The sequence below is a fragment of the Lepidochelys kempii genome, chromosome 3 (genome assembly GCF_965140285.1).
Source record: "Lepidochelys kempii isolate rLepKem1 chromosome 3, rLepKem1.hap1, whole genome shotgun sequence".
Classification (NCBI taxonomy): Eukaryota; Metazoa; Chordata; order Testudines; family Cheloniidae; genus Lepidochelys; species Lepidochelys kempii.
This window is the reverse complement of record NC_136382.1, coordinates 105,508,047-105,529,227: the sequence shown is the minus strand read 5'-3', so window position 1 is coordinate 105,529,227 and position 21,181 is coordinate 105,508,047. Positions and strand designations below refer to the sequence as shown.

Below are 21,181 nucleotides of genomic sequence, written 5' to 3'. Positions count from 1 at the left end.
CCCTCCTGGAGGTCGAGGATTGCGGCGAGAACCGACGCCCAGCGCGCACTGGTGAGTTCATTGGGGGCCTCGGAGGAGACGCAATTTGATCGACCCTGAAGGGCACAACGGTGCAGCGCACTCATAGAGTGGAGAAGCAGCTGCGGGCGACGGTGAGGAACTGGTCCCTTGGATAAGGTAGGAACCTTTTGAAATCCGGATTGTATGCTCTGTTGAAACCTGGGGACGCCCAGAGTTGCCCTGTAGGTATGGGACAGGGACAGAGCTCGGGGGTTAGGGCACAGTGTACGCCCCTAGAATGCATTCTAGCAAACTGGAAGGTATTTGGTGCGGATCTGATGACTGAGAGCCAATTAAAACGATTCTGTACAGTTGACTGGCCTCAATATCAACTAGAGGACCAGGAGTGGTGGCCATCAGAAGGGTCAATTAATTACAACACGATCCTCCAGTTACTCCTGTTCTGTCAGAGAGCAAGGAAATGGAATGAACATATGTATGTGCATTTGTTTCTGGCTTTATGTACTCGTCCAGATATTTTACAGCACTGTAATCTGACTCCGACTGGTTCGGTAGCAGCTAATGTTAGTCCCCAGACCCCCACCCCCACTGTAATGGCAGAGCCGGTGTCCCCTTCGGCCCCTACACCCACACCTTGTAAGTCCCTAATGGTTGGCCTATACCCCTTAATCACCGAAACTAAAGTCGCCCGGTCTGGATCAGACAGGTGTCCGGCCACGACTATGCAGGTTTATACTCATGTGCCCTTTAACCCTGTGGATTTGGCTGCTTTCAAAGCACAGACAGGAGAGTTTTCCACCAACCCAAGCAGGTTTATTTCAGTCTTTGAGGGGTTCCTCAGTAGTCACAAGCCGGACTGGGATGACTGTAACATCCTCCTGCGAACCCTATTGCTGAGGTTGAAAGACAACAGGTTGTGTCCAAAGCAAGGGAGAAGGCGCAGAAACGGTATGACCGGGATCGTATTAATGTCCCTGACCCGGATGCACAAGTCCCCCGAGCAGACCCCAGGTGGGATCCAAATAATCCTGGGGAAATGACCCGCCGTACCTCCTATAAGGAGTTGCTTTTGCATGGACTCCATCACTCGGCTGTCCGACATAATAATTGGGCAAAGCCATATGAAGTAATGCAGGATTTAAAAGAAAGCCCAGGGGCCTTTCTACAGCGTATTCGGGACACAATTCGACAGAACACTAATGCAGACCTCGATGATCAGGCAACTGAGTCAATTATTAAGGGAATTTTTATGAGCAGAGCAGCCCCTGATATTAAAAGGTTACAAAAAAAAGGAGGATTTAATGGGCATGACCATGGCACAAATCTTAGAGACTGCAAACCGAGCTTATAGTCTGAAAGAGACAGAGAAGGAGAGAAAGCAAGTGAGACTGATGGTAACAGCGGTACAGGCCGGCACTAAGAAAAGTGGCCGGGGAGGAAGGGGCCATGGACACGAACGTCCGGGCCCGCAGGAGAGATGACTGGGTCGCAACCAGTGTGCCTTGTGTCGACAAGAGGGACACTGGAAGAATGAGTGCCCAAAGAGGAAAGAAAAGGGGGGTGCCTCTATGATGGTGATGGTGGAGCAGGAATAGGGGTGTCAGGGGAGATGGACCACCCTACCCCCAGAACCCCGAGTAAAGATGCAGGTGGGAAGCTCAGAAATAGATTTTTTAGTGGACTCTGGAGCGGCACGAACTGCCGTAAATCGACCCCTTCAGTTGCCAGTAGCAGATTCCCTTACTGTGGTGGGAGCCACAGGCAGAGACACCAAGTGCCCAGTGTATGCCCCAGCGGAATGCGCTTTGGGAAACAGGACTATATCCCACAAGCTGGTATACCTCCCTGAGTGTCCAACACCTCTGCTGGGATGGGATCTGCTTTGTTGCCTCAGTGCCACCCTGCATTTTACTGAGGATGAAATAACCCTTACCTTACCCCCTGAGAATGCATGGATCATGACCCTTGCAGTTGAGCCCTCAGCTATGCAAGCCCCAGAATGAAGCCCGTGGGAAGACCAGGTGTACCCCCTCGTGTGGGCATCAGGGATCCCAAGAAAGGCCACCCACCAGACCCCCATTACTATTCAGCTCATATCAGGGAAAGGCCCAGTGCAAGTAAAACAGTATCCAATCAAGAGGGAAGCCAGAGAAGGTTTACAGGAAACTATAGATCGATTCCTAATGTATGGTATTCTCCAGGAATGTCAGTCAGCCTGGAACACTCCCGTTCTACCCGTACAGAAGCCTCATGGCACGTATCGGCTGGTACAGGACCTAAGGGCAGTCAATGAACGGGTTAAGACTCTGCACCCTCTTGTCCCTAACCCCTATACCTTATTGGTTTCTATAGGGGGACAGTATACCCATTTTTCAGTTCTCAATCTGAAAGATGCTTTCTTTACCATCCCAGTTGCCACCCCATCACAGGAGATCTTCTTCTTCGAGTGGGAGGACCGAAATAGGGTTAAAAAGCAACTTTAGTGGACAGTGTTGGCCCAGGGATTTAAAAACTCCCCCACCCTCTTTGGCCAGGCTCTGGCCAGGGACCTAGAGGAGTGGGATAATGAGGAGGCCCTCCTTCTGCAGTGTGTAGATGATTTGTTAATTGCCGCTGTGGGCCAAACCCCCTGCCTTAAAGCCAGCGTGAGCCTCCTGAATTTTATTGGACTCCGGGGATATCGGGTAGCACGGAGTAAGGCTCAAATCGCGCTCCCAGAGGTACGGTATCTCGGGTTTCACGTACAGCAAGAGGAGCATCAGCTTTCAAGCAAAAGAAAGGAAGCTATCTGTCAAGTTCCTACCCCAAGTAATCGTAAGCGGCTCAGGGCATTTCTGGGTATGGCAGGCTTTTGCAGGATATGGATCCCAGAGTTTGGACTATGGGCTAAACCCCTGTATGACTGTGTAAAAGGAACAGATCATGACCCCTTCTGTTGGACCCCAGAGGCTGACAGGGCATTTAAAATATTGAAAAGGAAGTTGATGGAAGCCCCAGCTCTGGGCCTGTTGGATCTCTCTAAGCCGTTTCAGTTGTATGTACATGAACGAAGGGGGGTGGCCCTAGGAGTGCTCACACAGCTGTTAGGAGCATGGAGATGTCCCGTGGCTTATTTTTCTAAGCAACTGGATCAGGTTGCAAAGTGTTGGCCGGCATGTTTACGGGCGGTCGCAGCTACTGCCCTAGTGCTTGAGGAAGCTGAGAAGCTAACATTGGGAGGGGTTATGCAAATCTATACTCCCCATATGATCTGAGCCTTATTGGATGCAAAGGGAGGGCTTTGGCTCACCCAGGCTTGGATTGCTCGGTACCAGGCTAAGCTGTTAGAGAACTCTGAAGTCACCTTACAGCCTTGCCCCTCCCTTAACCCAGCCACCCTCTTGCCAGAAACAGAGGAACAGGAACATGACTGTTTAGAGATCATAGATACCCAGTACTCCAGCCGTCTGGATTTAAAGGATGTACCTCTCCCAAATGCAGATTATGAGTGGTACACTGATGGTAGCAGTACTGTAATAGATGGGCAAAGGAGGGCGGGTTATGCTGTTGTGACCCTCCATGACACTGTGGAAGCTAAAGGTTTCCTGCTGGGACCTCTGCCCAGCTTGCCGAACTAATAGCCCTGACCCGTGCACTTGAACTGTCAAAAGGAAAGCGGGTCAACATTTTTACTGATTCAAAGTATGCTTTTGGTGTGCTGCATGCTCATGCTGGCCTATGGAAGCAAAGGGGAATGCTGATAGCCCAAGGCTCCCCAGTCAAGTACGGGCCCCAAATCCTCCGGCTCCTAGATGCCGTACAACTTCCCTTGGAAGTGGCGGTGATACACTGTAAAGCCCATCAAAGGGAAGATCAAGATGTGGCCAGAGGTAACGCCCAGGCAGATAGAGAGGCTAAGCATGCTGCCACCCTGCCATCCCCTCCGACTGAGAATGCCCATATGCATGTCCTTATCCCATCAGTAGGGGAGCTTCCAACGCTCAGTACTCTGGGGAGGAGAGACAGCTAACTGACAAACTCGGTCTCCGGGAAAAGGAGGGATGGCTCCATTCCCCGGAAGGGAAGGTCCTCTTACCAAAGGGCCTGATCCGGCCGGTGCTGCAGAATCTACATCAAACCACTCATGCTGGCAGGGAAGCACTTATCCAGCTAATGGGAAAATACTTTATCACTTCCGGACTCTGACCCCTGGCTGCCCAGGTACAAGCGGACTGCTTAGTCTGCCAAAAGAATAACCCCCGACCGGGACATCCTGTGCCATCAGTTGCCCTAGAACCCACTCCGGGCCCCGGATGAGTGTGGCAAATAGACTTTACTGAGTTTCCCCGGACCCAAGGGTTCAAATATCTCCTCGTCTTAGTGGATCGGTTCAGCGGATGGCCAAAAGCCTTCCCATGCCGTAACTGCACTGCCAGAACAGTGGCCCTTAAGTTTGTTAAGGAGATCGTTCCTCGCTTTGGACTCCCCCTGTGAATGGAATCTGACAACGGGACACACTTCACGTCAAAAATCATCCAAAGCATCTCACATGCCTTACAGATCCCCCGGAAACTCCATACGCCCTGGAGACCGCAAGCCAGTGGGGTAGTGGAGCGTACCAATCAGACCCTTAAACGGCATCTCTCAAAAGTGTGCCAAGAAGCCTCACTGCGATGGCCTGATGCTTTGCCCCTCGTCCTACTCCGTATCCGCGTTCTCCCAAAGGGTAGATTAGGGCTTAGTCCCTTTGAAATTATGTTTGGAAGGGCATGGCCTATGAATGGCACCCCAGTTCTGTCAGGGGAATGGGAGTTGGGTAATGTTTTTTTGTCACAGTATATGTATTCCCTGTCTGCTGTTCTCTTGTCTCTTCACAGGTATACCAAGGATTCCCAGCCTCTCCCCTTGGACTCTCCCGTCCACTCCTTACAGCCCGGTGACTCCGTGCTTGTTCGTACCTGGAAAGAGGAGCCTCTCCAGGAAAAGTGGAAAGGACCCTATACCGTCCTGCTGATCTCCCATACAGCGGCAAAGATCGAGGGACACAAGAACTGGATCCATCACTCTCATCTGAAGGCAGTACCCGCTCCCTCGTCAGCAGAACAGTGGACCGTCCAACCTGCTGACTCCTCATCTAGTGATGATCTCGGGCTAAAGCTACTGTTTAAAAGACACAAATAGCGGGCACCTTAATGCTAAAATGGGCCCACCCAGGTACTAAAAACCCTGGGTTGGGAAGACTCCGGTGATAAATAATTGGGTAACGTTGTTCTCTGTATTGGTATTTCCAAACTGTGCATATCGGGAGCATAACTCCTTTGTTTCGCTTGCGCACCACGTTGCTACTTTAACAAACCAGACTGATTGCTGGGCATGTGCCCCAACTCCACTGTCCCCCAAAACGGGAATGCCCCTTGACATGCTGCCCCTGACCCTAGCAGAATTAGCCGCCACCAAAGAGCAGGAAAGAACGGACTCACCGTTCTGGAACAAGACCTCTTTACAGCAAGCCACCTATCAGGACCAGGAGTATTCAGTTGCAGTACTCACTAAGGGAGTATTATGTTTTACCCAAAACCAATCTGATCACTATGGGCGTCCTGTGGGAAAAAGCTCCTGTGTTATTAGACAGTGGGCTGATGGGTATTGGATAAAGACCAAAAGGGGAGGCCAGCAGTGTGGGTGTAATGGTTCCTCCCCTTTTAGGAAAACTCTTACAAATAATCTTACTACAAAAGAAAGGTTTGGAAATATAACTTGGCGTCCAGTTAATATCTCCAATGTAGCAAGCCAATGGTGGGTTTGTAGTGGTCCCTATGGCGAGTGTAATTTAAATGGCACAATTAGAAACGCTCCCACTTGTACCCAATCAGGAGGATGGGATGCCCCCTTAGGAGCATATGAATTGTTTGAAAAAGCAGCCAAAGCAGCTTTAAATATCCCAGGAATCCCCTTAAGAAACAGTCCTTACTGGGCCCTACAGGGTCACTATTTTGTATGTGGCCGAAAGGCTTACAAGGTGCTGCTAGCCAACTGGACAGGTAGCTGTTTTATATCTCATGGAGTTCCTCATTTGTCGATAACTGCCACACTGCCCAACGGGAAGATTAGAAATGCCTGAGATACCTCTGTTGAGTCATGAGAAAAGTCCCTGCGGCGACTGACTATGGCATTGGAGGGCAATATAAAGAATTCCCTCACAACCTAGAAGCTTTTAGGGTGCTCTGTACTGGGAATAGCGCCACTGTTTACCGGGCCAGCCATGGCATGCATAGGCCGCTATACTGTAAGGCTGCAAATGGTACTTGAGAAAGTGGCCTTAGAGTTAGAGGACTCGGTTAGTGATTTAGGGTCAGCAGTAAAAACATTAAATAAAGAGGTACAGAAGCTCAGGACCTTTTCCCTCCAAAACAGGCTGGCTTTGGACTATCTCTTGGCATCCCAGGGAGGGGTTTGTGCCCTCATCGGGCCCCGATGTTGTGTATATGTAAATGATAGCAATTATGAGATCTATGAAAAGGTGGTACAGGCTGAGGCCCATGCCCGATCCGGAGCACAGGTTGCCTATACTGCCCCAGACAGCGACTGGTTGCAAACCTTGTTTTCAGGCTGGGGTTTGTCGTTTTGGCTTGGTGGTTTATTTAGGCTATTATTGAAACTTCTCTTTCCTGTATTGCTTGTATTAATGGTATTATGCTGTGCAGTGTCATGTGTCAGGGCTCTTTTGCAAAAGTTAATAAGTCATTCTCTTCAGGGCTATCACAAAGTGCTTATGCAAAGTCCTATTGTAAAGAAATAAGTAGCCCAAGTGAGAAAACTCGGAGCCAAGGCTGTTGAGTGTTCTCAAAGGAGAGAGTTGTTGGGGACACTGGGGCACGGCCACTAGGTAACTCGAGGGGATGGAAGACCACGAGTATCGATGAAGCCCCATCGCACTAGGCCCAAGTGTCCTTGGCCCCCCCAGCCTGGAGGCACTCACAGCAGTTATGCTGAGGATCTGCAACAATATGTTGCAGAGTCAGACTGCCTGAAACTAAACAAGGCCAAACAGGGCAGATATGGTTGAACAATGCTGAATAAAGCAGCTTTATGTATGATTTAACAGCTGGTACAGAGAACAAGGGAACTATCTGGTAACTGGATTGGCTGGCTAGATGGATACTTAGGGCAGCTTGCTATTGGATAAGTATGTTGAAGAAAGGATGTATAAAAGCCTGTGTAACTTCCTGCTCTGTGTGCAGGATTTGAGATTCTAATCTCCCTGTACCTTCTTTGAAGCTTCAAATAAACTTTTCTGCTTCTCCACCCCGTTGTGATCATTGGGTGAAGCACACCGGGTAGCCAACCCTCCCCCCCCGCAGCTCTTGCTCGCCTCTGGGACTGGGTGCCGGCAACAGTCCTACCAAATTCACATCTACTTTGGTCAATTTCATGGTCATAGGATTTTAAAAATTGTAAATGTCATGATTTCAGCTCTTTAAATCTGAAATTTCAAGGTGTTTGTAATTATAGGGATCCTGACCCAAAAAGGAGTTCTGGGGGGGGGGGGGTAGTCGCAAGGTTATTGTGTGTGTGGCAGGGGAAGGTGGTGGTGGTGGTCGCGGTACTGCTATCCTTACTTCTGCGCTGCTGCTGGCAGGGGCGCTACCTTTAGAGTTGGGCAGCTGGAGAACGGCGGCTGCTGGCAGGGAGACCAGTTCTGAAGGCAGAGCCAGCAGCAGCGCAGACGTAAGGATGGCGTGGTACGGTATTGCCACCTCTACTTCTGTGCTGCTGTAGAGCTCAGTCAGCAGCTGCCATTTTACGGCCGCCCAGCTCTGACGGCAGCAGTAAGGGCGGCATGGTATGGTATAACCACTGTTACATCTGTGCTGCTGGTGGCAGGGCACTGCCTTTGGAGCTTGGTGTCTGGTCAATAGTTGCCACTCTCCAGCAGCCCAGCTCTGACGGTAGCACAGAAGTAAGGGTGGCAATACCACAACCCCCTCTCAAATAACCTTGCGATCCACCTGCAACTCCCTTTTGAGTCAGGACCCCCAGTTTGAGAAATGCTGGTCTCCACCATGAAATCTGTACAGTATAGGGTAAAAGCACACAAAAGATCAAATTTCACAGAGGCAGACCAGCTTTCACAGTCTGTGATGCGTTTTTCTTGGCTGTGAAGTTGGTAGGTCCCGAGTTACAACCTTTTACTTTTTGAATTTCACCATATACTATTGTTGAATAATTATTGGCTGACACCTACAACTTACATTGATACATATAAAATACACATAGCTAGTATCCACTGAAAGTATTAAAAAAAAAAAAAACCTCAAAGGCAGCCCAGCCAAGATCTGTTGAGGAGCACTGCCCACCGACACCGCCAAACGACCAAGCACAGCATGGAGCAGCAGAGGGCGCTGTGCAGAGAAGAAAGCGAATCGAGCGCTGGTACGAGCCCAAGAAGGAGCCTGCGACGTTACGCAGCGAACCCTGCCTAAAGTTTGGCGCGGCTCTGAGCGCTCAGCGCAGGAATGCGGCTCTTTATAGTCCTGGGCAAGGGGAGGGAATAAGGGAGGAGCCGGGCAGCTCTGGGCTGGCTCCGGTGCGGTTGCTGCTGGCTTTACGGTTCCAGCCATAGCTGGCTCAAGCAGCGATACCAGAAGTGGCTTGTGCGCTGCCGCTGCAGGACGAGCTGATCGGAGCGCCCGGCCCAGCGGCAGGGCAGCCAGTCCGCCGGAGGGAGCCGCGCCGGCGGTGCGAGGCGAAGGAGGAGCGTCTGCCCGGGGAGGAGTGGGCGAAGAAGTGCAGTGACTGCGGGGAGAGGCTGTGCCCCGTGCCCGGCTGCCAGCAGAGCCGCTCGCCAGGTGGTCGCTTCCCTGCAGGTGAAGCCAGCCCAGCCCAGCGCGCGGGGGAAGGGGCGCGCAATGGTGCCCTTGGCAGGCACCGGGCGGGACTGCGCTGCCCTCCCCGCTCAGCGAGACCTCGGCAGCTGCTAAGCGGGGACCGTCTCTGCTTTCCCCGCCCAGCGGCGGGCTGCAGGAGCCTCTGGCGGCGAGGGGCAGGGCGAGCCCGGCGGGCGGCGAAGCATGGCATCTGCTTAGCTCCGGCGAGCGGCACCAGCAGAGCCGGGGACGCGGCGCGGGGCTCCGCAGGGATGAGCGACAGCAGCGAGGGGATCAGCTTCTCGGTGCCCAGCCCGCCGAGCGGCGGCTGCCTGCACCAGGAAGGGCTCGGCGGGGTCAGCCGGAGAGCGCCGGGGGCCGACGGGGGCGCCCGGAGCCTCCTCCCCGCCCCGGCCTCGCCGCCAGCCGGCACCTACTGGAACGAGGACAGCAGCGCTGCCTGCCCCGCGGCGGGGACTGGAGCCCGGGCTAAGGGCGGCGGCACCAGGAGGACCACGGTGACCTACGTGATCAACGAGGAGAGCCAGGGGCTCCTGGTGGCGGCGGAGAGCGGGGCCCTGCAGAGCCTGCGGGAGGCGTGCGAGGCGGTCGGGGCCTCCCTGGAGACCTTGCACTTCGCCAAGCTGGACTTCGGGGAGACCACGGTGCTGGACCGCTTCTACAACGCAGGTGAGCGGCGGCAGCGCCGGCCTCTGCCCCATCGCCTCTCGCTCTTCTTCCTGCCCCTGCCTCGCTCGCTCGCTTCCCCCTTCTCTCTCTGTTGTTCCCCTGGGCAGCAGCCCGCTCGGGGAGCCGCAGCTCTCGCCCCTCAGCCAGAGCGTGGCCCTAGTTCTCTGCCTCCTGTGGGAGCCCAGCCACAGCGTACAGCTCCTCAGGGGAGCCACCGCTCTTTCAAAGAGCTAGGCAGTGGTGGGGTGTTTTTGTCACCTACCTGATTCCCTGTGTTCCTGGGTGTGACGTTGTGGGGTGCAATCCAGACCAGCGAGGGGCTGTGTCACCCCTGCGCTGGGTCTGACCGGAGTTATTAGCTAACACACCACGTGCGGTCCATAGTTTGATCCAACTGGTGTAATGTGTCACTTACTACCTCTAGCACTCATTTCACGTTTTCTTCAGTGGAGTCAACTCACTTCAATGGCATTTGATTGGGATGACCTGCTATACAAACCTTACCACAGAGTAGGCAAAAGACAGACTCCCCACATGTGATTGATAGGGGTAGATGCAGCCCCTTCAGATTGGGGTTACACACTGTGTTTGAGGTTCTATTTCCTGGACCATCCCTCATCCCTGGCCACTGCTGATCTGGTGGCAGGTTGCTATGTAGCACAATGCCATCTCTTCCCCTTCCTCACAGGATCAGGCCCAGTTTTTCCTATCAGATGTTTTCTGTGATTCTTGACAGTTTGAGGAAATACCTTTCTCACACTTCCTGGTCGTTGGGACACTGGAGTGGAAAGTGTGTCACTGTCTCACTCTCTGCCACATTAGCTGGTTAGTGGCTCCTCTCCTTTCAGTCAGTGACCCCCAATTTTCTCCTTTAGTAATTGATTCTGTATTAGGTGAGAGCCTGCCTGAGTTTTGCATACTCCGCTGGGGTGAAGTCAATAGGGCTCTGGATGGGAATAAGGGTCCACTTGATGTAACTATATGATCAGGGCCTTAAGTAGTTTTTTAAATTTTACAAAGCTTTTCTTTCTTGGTGTTTTTATTCTTTTTTTGAGCTATCATGTGGCAGTGTAGTTTAAAACAGATTCCTGGACACGTTTGTGGTTTGTTCCATGTCTTGACAGAGAGATTATCTCTTGGACCACCATCTCTTCCATTGGTGCTTAAATAATATCCCACAGGCAACTACATTGTTTACATGGAAAAAAAATTAGCTAAAATACAATAGTTTCCTTTAATGTGATTTGGGGGAAAAGAAGGAGGAACTAATAATATTAAACTCTCCACAAACCACCAAGTAGTGCTCTTTGCAGCACTGGTTGTTTACAGAGCACATTTTGGGAACCACCAATTTAAAATGTCCATATAGTGTGTTCTGACTGTTTTCCCCGCTACTGTACCAGGTCATACTGGGCCTGATTTTCAAAGATGTGAGCTCTTGCAGTTCCCATTTTCTAAAGCTGGAGCTCAGAACTTTTGAAAATTAGGTCCAGTGTGAATATTTCAACAATTCCTTTGTGTTGACCCAAAATTTGGGATAGTCTTTATATTTGTATGCTTGGAAGTGTATACATTATTTATCAATTGCATAAAATATTCATGACAGATGGGATTAAACAGAACTACGTATGTAGAGTAAAACAGTTGCCAAGAAAGTCTGTGAACTCTGTGCTCTACCATGATTTACATATAGTCACAGTAGCAAATTTGAAACTATTTGACTTGCTGGCAATGTGTACAGTAAACTATCTGCTACAGTCAGTCCGGCTCCACTGGCAAAAAAGATTTGCATATACAAGGCCATCAAGAGCTTCTTGTGGTCAAATAGGTAAGGTAAATAAGGGGGGAATAGCAATGGCTATCAGAGTCCTAAAGACTTTATAGAACCAGAATGATCATATTAAATATTCTTTTCCTCTTATTTTACAAAAGGAGGGAGCAGTCTGACTGCGAGAGAATTTGGAACTAAGTTATGACAACGTCTGTATGTGTTTGGAACACATTAGCTAAAACGTTTACAATAACTTTTTTTTTCTTCTTCTGTTTTTTTTTTTTTTTTTTTTAACCAATGCAGTAACAGCAGGTATCAGTAATCCCCTCTGCTTCTGCAAGTAGAGGTAAGATGATACCTGCATATCCTGGCTGGATGGTGTGCCACTTCCACTGCATGCTCCTTACACATATATGCACATGCACATACATCGGTTCTTTGCAAGCCCCGCCACACAGGTTTTGGTGGGTTGAGGCAGGGCCTGCAGTAACTCGTGTGGCCTCCACTCCATCCTGTGGAACCTGGTCTTGATGGGAGCTCCGAGACCGTGGCAGTTGGCTGCCAGAGGAGTTGTGGTGTCAAATGGCAGCTGGGAGGCAAAAAGGTCCCAAAACCTGTAGTGCCATAGTCTATGTGGAGACCAAAACACCCTGCTACACTGGAGTGGGTAAAACCTTGGAGCTGCCACTCAGTTTCTCAGCATATTCCCTTGTAGGACTATCAATAGATTCCCATATTTATGATTATAGAATGATAAATTCACTTTCCCTTCAGCCTCATGTGCCTGCATCAGGTTTTCAAATTCAGATTGTATTAGGTTTGGCATCAGAATTTCAGGATAGAAACTCTTGTGATGGGAGATCAGACTTGAAAGTGAGCTCCTTTAGTTCTGGCAGTTGGAACTCTGGCATATAATAGCATAATTGCACACTTAGGTAATGCATTTTTTGCTTACTTATTTCAATGGCTTTTGAACAAAGCTGTGTAAATGTAAAAACCTTGCTTTTCTTTCATTGCCATACTTTATATTAATCAAAGTACTGTGAAATGTACCATGTCATTCTGCCTCTGTATGGCAGCAAAAGCCAAATACTGTATTGTCCATAGTGCATGCATCTCTCACCTAATTTATTTTTAGAATATAGCTTAAAAAAAATCTTAGGTTTGCTAACTAATTCAGTTAGTAGATGTCTGCTATCTAGACATAGTTATGAAAGATAGGAATGGGAAACCCCATAAGTGAGGCCCTAGGTAATGCTCTGCTCAGATGCCCATCCTCCCAACCCCATGGAATGATGTGTCTGAACTTTTCTGGAGTACACCATCTTATGTATCAGCCTCGGGATGCAAGGTGTCTGATAATTTGAAGCTGCAACAATCACTAGCTTTTGGGAAGGCTCTTGGGGCTTTTACTTTTCTCACTGAAAATCTCCTAGCTTCTGCCAAGGGAAGGAAATATTTCTGTCATTGTATGCCTCCTTCAGGGCCTCTGGGTTACTGCCAAGGGAGGTGTCTTTACCTTTCTTGACCTTATCTAGCCCTATTACTATGAGACTTCCTTTCTTCCTGAAGAATTCCAGCTGCAGCTTGCTGCTCTTATAGCTTTTCCAATTAGCATGAAATTGACATGATTATTGACAATTTCATTGACTTTTGCATGGTATAGAATAGCAGCCAGGAAACTGACTGGCTTTATTAATTTCACTCTGCTACCCTTTGGCAAAACCAGCAAGGGCACAGGAGCATTCTGTCTGGGGACAGGAAGAGAAGATGTCAACTATTTGACTTGAAAGATTACCTTTGCAACGATAACGGGTAGCAATGTGTTTGCCTTGTACACCGTTGACATTATCTAACTAGTCAACAATTAATGAAGCTTAATTCATTGCAATTACTGAATAGGCCTAAAATTCTGTCAGAATTAAAATGAAAAAGTAACAAAAGGAAGCTGTTGAATAATTCAGGCATGAAATTTAGGTTTAGTGTAAAAGATTTTTTATTAATTCTAGTTGGTCAAATCCTGATTTCACTGAAGTCAACAGGAGTTTTGTTATTGACTTCAGTGGGGCTAGGATTTGGCCCTATACAAATACAAATGTTTTCTTCATTTTTCTCCAGCTTCCAATTTAAATTATATATTTTGGAGAATTAAACATTTCACTGTGTTAAACCTAGTGACAGCAGCATTGAGCTGGTGTGCATGAGAACATAATCAGACTATCTTCATTGTCTGAAAGAAGGGAATAAACATGGAAGGAAGCAATGTAAATAAGGGGAATGAAAGGCAGGAGGACTCAGGACAAAAATGAATTAGACTTAAAATTATGTGATGTTCGTATGGGACTGTGTTCTTTGTATTTAAAGGGATACTATCAACTTCAATTTGGCCTAAAATATAGTAGTGCTTGAAACCTACACCTTGCACCACTATGAATTTGAAAATGAAACCGTTTTAATTGATTTTTTTCATTGTTCAAGCTGAGAAAGGGGCAAAGAGCATACCCACATAGTGACAAGTAAGATGTTTTCAATTCACCCCCTCCCACACTTTTTCATAATCTAAGGTGCTATTGTAATCATAGAATTGTAAGACTGGAAGGGACCTCGAGAGGTCGTCTAGTCCAATCCCCTGTACTCATGGCAGGACTAAGTATTATCTAGACCATCCCTGATAGGGGTTTGTCTAACCTGCTCTTAAAAATCTCCAATGATGGAGATTCCACAACCTTCCTAGGCAATTTATTCCAGTGCTTAACCACCCTGATAGTTAGAAAATTTTTCCTAATGTCCAACCTAAACCACCCTTGCTGCAATTTAAGGCCATTGCTTCTTGTCCTATCCTTAGAGGTTAAGGAGAACAATTTTTCTCCCTCCTCCTTGTAACAATTTTATATATACTTGAAAACTGTTATCATGTCCCCTCTCAGTCTTCTCTTCTCCAGACTAAACAAACCCAATATTTTCAATCTTCCCTCAGAGGTCATTTTTTCTGGACCTTTAATCATTTTTGTTGCTCTTCTCTGGACTTCCTCCAATTTGTCCACATCTTTCCTGAAATGTGGTTCCCAGAACTGGACACAATACTCCTGTTGAAGCCTAATCAGTGTGGAGTAGAGGGAAGAATTACTTCTCACTTCTTGCTTATATACTTCTGCTGATACATCCCAGAATGATGTTTGCTTTTCTTGCAACGGTGTTACACTGGTGACTCAGATTTAGCTTGGGATCCACTATGACCCCAGATCCCTTTCCGTAGTACTCCTTCCTAGGCAGTCATTTTCCATTTTGTATGTGTGCAACTGATTGTTCCTTCCTAAGTGGAGTACTTTGCATTTGTCCTTATTGAATTTCACTCTGTTTACTTCAGACCATTTCTCCAGTTTGTGCAGATAGTTTTGAATTTTAATCCTATCATCCAAAGCACTTGCATCCCCTCCCACTTTGGTATCGTCTGCAAACTTTGAGTGTACTCTCTATGCCATTATCTAAATCATTGATGAAGATATTGAACAGAACCAGGCTCGCTACTGATCCCTGCAGAACCCCATTTGATATGCCCATCCAGCTTGACTGTGAACCACTGATATAAGTGCTCCCAGGGAAGTGTTTTCCAACCATTTATGCACCCACCTTATAGTAGCTCCATCTAGGTTGTGTTTCCTTAGTTTGGTTATATAATGTAGGTTAAGAAACTTGTATGTAATATATGTAAAGAAACTTGCTTACATCATGGTTTTTAATTTTGAGAGAGTCCCTTTAAAATATATAACGTATGAAAATGGTGCAATCTGACAGAGAGGACTGCACAGAAAACAACCTATTGGAGTCAACGGGCCAGTTATGTGAATAAGGAAGAAGTCACCTGTGTCAGTAAGGACTAAGAGCCAGATCCTCAAAGGTATTTAGGTTCCTAACTCCCAATGAAAGTTAATAACTGAATACCTTTGAGGATTTTTGCCTGATTGTCTGAGTAGAGATTTGGAAGATAAGGCCTCTATTCGTTTTGGGGAGTAATACTCCTCACAGATAATGTGCTACATAAAAATCAACTGTAATTTCAAGCAGGAGATTTTATTTAGGGTAACACTGTTTCTTTTTCTTAATGCTTTATCTCGGCCTTTTAGAATAGTTTGAATTTTAAGTGATCTCTGATGTAGTTTCACTTCTGCACTTTCGCTTATCACCCCCCCCTTTGAGAACCTGGAGGAATGTTAAGTAGCATCCAGTGTCAGAAGTAAACACCAGTCATCAGCACTACATGTACAATAGCCCTTTTACTCAGTCTTGTTCTGCCATCTTTGCCTAGCATTCCGCTGAAGTTGGTAAGTGCTGGGACGCTAGCATTGTCTACACCCAACAAGTGAGTTTTAATTGCATATACCTGGAGCACTCAAGCAGTAGTTAACTGGTCTGCTTCAGCATTCCTCCCTACTCAGGCTAAGTTCCTTTTTATTTTAACAGAAGCTGAGTAATGAGTGCCAAATCAGCCTGTAAAATGAGTATTTGGGAACAGTAAGTAGTATTGAGGTTACCATTTTCCTCATATTCCCCCCCCCCCATCAGATTTTAAAGTCAGAAGGGACATTATTATAATCTAGTCTGACCTCCTGCAAAACACAGACATACTGTGATGTGTATTTGAACTAATACCTGGGAGTGAGTAGTTGAAATTATGGATTCAGTTTGTCAAGAAAAACCACAGTCAAACTAGATTAAAGCGGTGTTGCATTACTGTAGTTGAGTTACAGCAAGTTCTCTTCATGCAGCTTAATTGCCAAGCAGTGCAGAAGTACTTCATGAATTAAAAGATGAAGGCATATACAAATAGGAGTAAAATCAACAAACAATAAGATGGAGAAATATCAATATATAAACCAAAAATGCAGTATACCAGCATAAGGTATTCCAAATGTTCCTTTTTAAACTAAAAAGGAAATTTGTAGAAAATGAAATAATTTGTGCATTATATTATAATGGCTAGATCTCAGCACCTGGAGATCCTGTTGACTTTAATGGGATATATGAGTGCTCAGCACATGTCTGAAAATCAGGCCATAAGCAAGTAGACTAGCCTCGGCGTATATCTAGCAGAAGCTCATGTAAATGACTCATTTAGTTTTGCTTTCCTATTTATTTTAGAAGACTAAAAGTTAGGATAGATTGTTTGCTGTGGATTGTTTGTGTGTTTTCTTCATACAGTCGCTTATTATTACACACACTGCATAAGAACAAATGCCTCACAGTCTAGCCGAATGAAGAGCAAAATGTAAACAAAGAGCATACAAAGAAAAACAGATAAAATTCAATAATCTAAGGTATCAGGCCTGCTCCTGTATGCCCTCCATTCATGAAAGTTCCTCAAAGTTGAGGTGAGTTCTGAGTGCAGAGTGCTTGCACAATCAGGCCCATTATTAGTAGCCCAGGTGAGGAAATGTGCGTTGCCTAATGCAGTTTCCTTTACATTGATGGGACAATTCCCTATATTTGTGTTTTAAAATCACTGCAGAGTAGGGCTAAATGTTTACTTGATTAGCAAAATAAGTTGGGTAGATGTGCTAAAAGCAATTCTGTTTTGTTATTACTGGGGCAGAGGAAGGTCTTTCAAAAATGCTTTTATAAAAATACTTTATACTCTAAAGAAAAGTACTATGTACTGTCCTTGGACTGAGATGATGAGAAATCTTAGAGGCCCTTACGCTTCAGGGCACAAGCCAAAAACAAACTGAAGGGGGTTAGGAAGCAACTTCCCTGAGGGACAGGTTTTCCCATTATGGTCCATGATGGGGGTTTCTTCAAATGGGGTTTCTCTAATGACCTGCAATGTAGATGTGGTCCACTTTAGACTATGTTACATATTCTTGACAAGTGCCCGCTGACTTACTTCAACAGTGGGCTACTGGCTCTTCACCTGGCTGATGATGATGCTATCATATGGCTGGGCACACTGCACATACACTTAGAGATGGGGTTTCTTGTACCTTCCTCTGAAAGAATTGGTACTGGCTGCTTTCAGAGTCAGGCTACCTGGACCACTGGCCTAATGCAGTAAGGCAAATGCCTGTGTTCCTATTTCTTCTCTGCCTTGCAAGGTTTTCTGACTACGTTTAACTTATATTAACTTTTTTTGGTGGATGGTAATGTTATTTACATAGGAAATGTAATATCTAGACATCTTCTTTATACCCAATGTTGCAGAAAAATTGATGGAAAATGTGGAGATAAATTATACAGTGACTAGCGCGGGGATTCAATCTGTACACCGTCATTTACTTTAAAAAAAGTCCCCAGACTAAACAATGTGACTGATGTGTATTTTGCACCATGCAAGTATCTCATTGTAACCTTGTGAGTGTATTGCTCTGGAATTTTTTCCTGGCTTCAGCTGCTTATTTTTGAAACTTTTAATGTAATTGCAAATACTATTCTTGTTCTTGGGTCTCTAGTCCTCCTTTTAACCCGAGTAGATTGTATGGCTCAATAATATTCTGCAATAGTGAGTTTAACATGTTAATTAAATAATGATACTTCCAGTGCAAGCTAATCTAATCAGACATACCAATGCTGAGTGAGGGTCAGGGAAGGAATTTCCCATAATGGCAACTAATGAATAAAGCAATTTGAGTTCACTAGCAGCTAGAAAAGTAAAACTGAGTTGGTCTAGTAGCAGTGGTCTTGTAGCTTTTACAGATTTTGGCTGGAAACTTGGTGTCAACTCTGTGGCTTAAAAGCAGTACTGGAATATACTTTACTTGGGGAAATTTGGCATAAAGGAGCAAATCTTCAGAAACTCAGTATAGTCATGTGGTAAAGCTGAATTTGCTTAGAAGATATATAACATCTGTGCAACATTTCCTCTATACCTTGCATAGCTTTCTATGATTGCACAGTGCAAGTCTTTACAAGGACATCAGAGTGAAGAAAATCAGCGCTGATCTAAATTCCTGGGCCGCTTTTCTGGTAGTATTTTGTTTACCTTAGGAGACGCTGAATTCCAGTGATTCCTTCTTTGGCATACTACCGACACTAGAGCTTATCCAGAAAGTTGGCCAATAAAGTGATTTATATCTGAGTTTAAGCTTTCCTGGAATTCTGACACTTAATGACACATGAGCTCTTGCTTTCTGTCCTTGAAATCCAAAGAACTGATGTTCTTAAGAGCTAAATCTAATATTCTTAATTCCTAGCAGTTGACTTAATGTTTTTCTCAGAATAAAAATACATGCTTCCCACAATATTGGCTATTTATAGTAGCAGTAAAACAGCTGAGTTGTAATTACTACCAGTTCTCAAAGTGAGGCAGCATGGCATGGAAGTGAACAATACCCTGCTCACCGTTTAATTCTCTCTACTTCATGATTTTATTTTACTGATGCAAAGTTTCAGACATTTGAAATGCCGCACTCTCCACCTGTGATTATGTAGCATTTGTTGACATTGCTATATTTTAGTATTTGAACATGGTCTTTTCTGCAGCAGATGGAAAAAGGGGGCAGGGGCTGAATCACTACCAATGCTCTGTGGAGTCATGCCAAGACAGGCTATGATAAAATAACAGATCTAGTTACAGGGTCTGTGGTAGAAAGAGCTATCCTGAAGTATTATTATTTTTGCTCATTTTCAGGACTGAGAAGGGCTACCATAAACCACCCCCATCTAGGGTTGCTAATTTTGGTTGGATGTATTCCTGGAGATTTGATCACATAATCTTTAATTCCTGGAGACTTCAGGCCAATCCTGGAGGGTTGGCAACCCTGCCCCCAACCCTTTCCCACTCCTCAGTATCAATGGGACTCATGTTGAGACAGGTTATGCTCAAATAAATTTGTTAGTCTCTAAGGTGCCACAAGTACTCCTGTTCTTTTTGCAGATACAGACTAACACGGCTGCTACTCTGAAACCTGTGCTTCTATAGGGGGTTAGGACCAAGAGATGCTGAGTGACTGAAAGAACTAATAACACTGTTGCTCTGGAGAGTAGAGCTGATGACTTGGGTCATATCCCCACAAAACATTACTGTTGCTGCTGCTAGGTGTCATGGGTACAGGCCAATTACTTGCCTAACTAAGTGGGCTGGTGAAGGTGGGATGGAGCCCAGAGAAGAGAAATGGAGGTCTGAAGAATCACTTCTGGGAGAGATCAGCTCCCAGTTGTAAAAGCCTCTGAACCTCTATGTGTTGAAATGTGAGTCTGAGAGATGAAGACGGACAACGTTTTAGACTGGGATTTCCAGAGAGGGTTAAGGCAATTGGGTGCCCAACTCCAGACTCCATTAGGCCCCTTTAGTTTTAAGATTTAGGCTGGGATTTGCAATCTGTGGACAGTTTAGGATACATCCTAAAGCATAAAATATAGATATTGTCCAAGTGCTTCAGAACAGAATGCCCCATACTTCTGAAAAAGGGGTACTTGTCTGGGTTTAGCTCAGTGTGTTTCAAAGATGGATCTAAAAATACTGTAGGCCCACAGTTTAATTTGCCTGCTCACTGAGAGAGCTGGTCAGGTAACTTGTGAAGAATATTACAAAATGTGGGATTTTCAGAAATTAACTAGTTATTCACAGATAAATCTGCCATTGTTTGACCAGCTCTAATTGTTATAATCAGATGAAGAATGTCCCCCAGGTTCCAAGTGTCCTTTTGCTATATATGCATAACTTACATTAAGGCTACTGGGACTTGCCGGTATGTGTTCTGAAGAGAATATACCCATCTACTTCTGCCACTGCTCTCTGCATGAGCTGGGAAGATGATGGAAGTATGAGGACAGTATAATGTGCAGTGGAGACCTAGGTTCTATTCCTACTTTGCCACTAGCCTGTTGTGTGATCTTGGGCAAGTCGCTTGCCTCCTTTATGCCTCTGTTTCCCTCACCCCATCCCTTTGTTTAGATTGTAAACTTTTAGCACAAAGGGACCTTGATCTTGGTTGGGGTCTCCAAGCACTGCTCTAATAATCATAAAGATGAGTCAGTAAAAGCCTGTTCATGCAATCCTTAGTCAATCAAATCTCCTGTGGATACAACTGAGATCCTTGAGTAAAGTGTATAGATTCAGACTCTAATTGGACCATAGAAGTTGGAGATAGAAAAGGCCAAATCTCGGCGAGTGTGTAAAGTGCAATAGCATAATAGAGTTGACATTTGAGCATGGTGTATGAAATATTTCCCTCCCCTTTATTAATACATTGTTACATACTAAAATGCCAGGAGAAGTGCTGCTCCATGGAACTATTGCTGCCTCTTAAAGTACAGTATAGCCATAAAATTATCAGCATGAGTCTCTAAAGTGTACTTCCCAGAAAACTGGGCAAAGCTAGATGCAACAGTAATTTTTATTTTCAAGAGTAACATAAAATGAACACACTCCCTTCACCCACCCCGCCCCCAACGATTTTGACATTCTACTGTTGCCACTTCTCTAGATGTGACTGGCAAGGGTGTGTGGCAGAGGGAAATGACTCCTGACCTTACTACAGTCATACTGAGACGTTTACTTCATTTTTTAATTTTAAGTTTAAATATGCTTATGAAATATAAAAGCACAATACAAAAGGAGCCTGAATAACTGTAACAAATGATAATAAGACAACAGAATAAAAAAAATTCTATTATAAGAGGAGGGCAGTGTATTCCTATATAGATCTAAAAGGAGCAAATAAGAGACTGAAAAGACCTAATAGATCTTTTAGAATCCTTATCACAGCCAATGCATGACTGTTCTCTGCAATGAGTTCTCCAGTGCACTGTTCTGTTTCAAAGAGTAAAGCTATGGCATACTTTCATGGAATATTATCCTACAGTGTGAGCTCACTGTTAAGAGAACATGTCTTGGCATTGTTAACATTTTATGTGCTTA

The 21,181-nt window shown here is 45.9% G+C and overlaps 1 protein-coding gene across 4 annotated transcripts in view; it reads left to right on the top strand.

Moving 5' to 3' along the window:
- The first annotated feature begins 8,412 nt into the window (after window positions 1-8,412).
- MAP3K5 (mitogen-activated protein kinase kinase kinase 5) overlaps window positions 8,413-21,181 on the top strand; it is a 156,532-nt gene continuing 143,763 nt past the window's right edge. For all 4 annotated transcript variants that reach the window (XM_073337411.2, XM_073337413.2, XM_073337414.2 and 1 more), the window contains exon 1: window positions 8,413-9,557. In XM_073337411.2, the coding sequence (XP_073193512.1) occupies window positions 9,140-9,557 (418 nt within the window). In that variant the 5' untranslated portion in view covers window positions 8,413-9,139. The remainder of the gene's footprint in view (window positions 9,558-21,181) is intronic.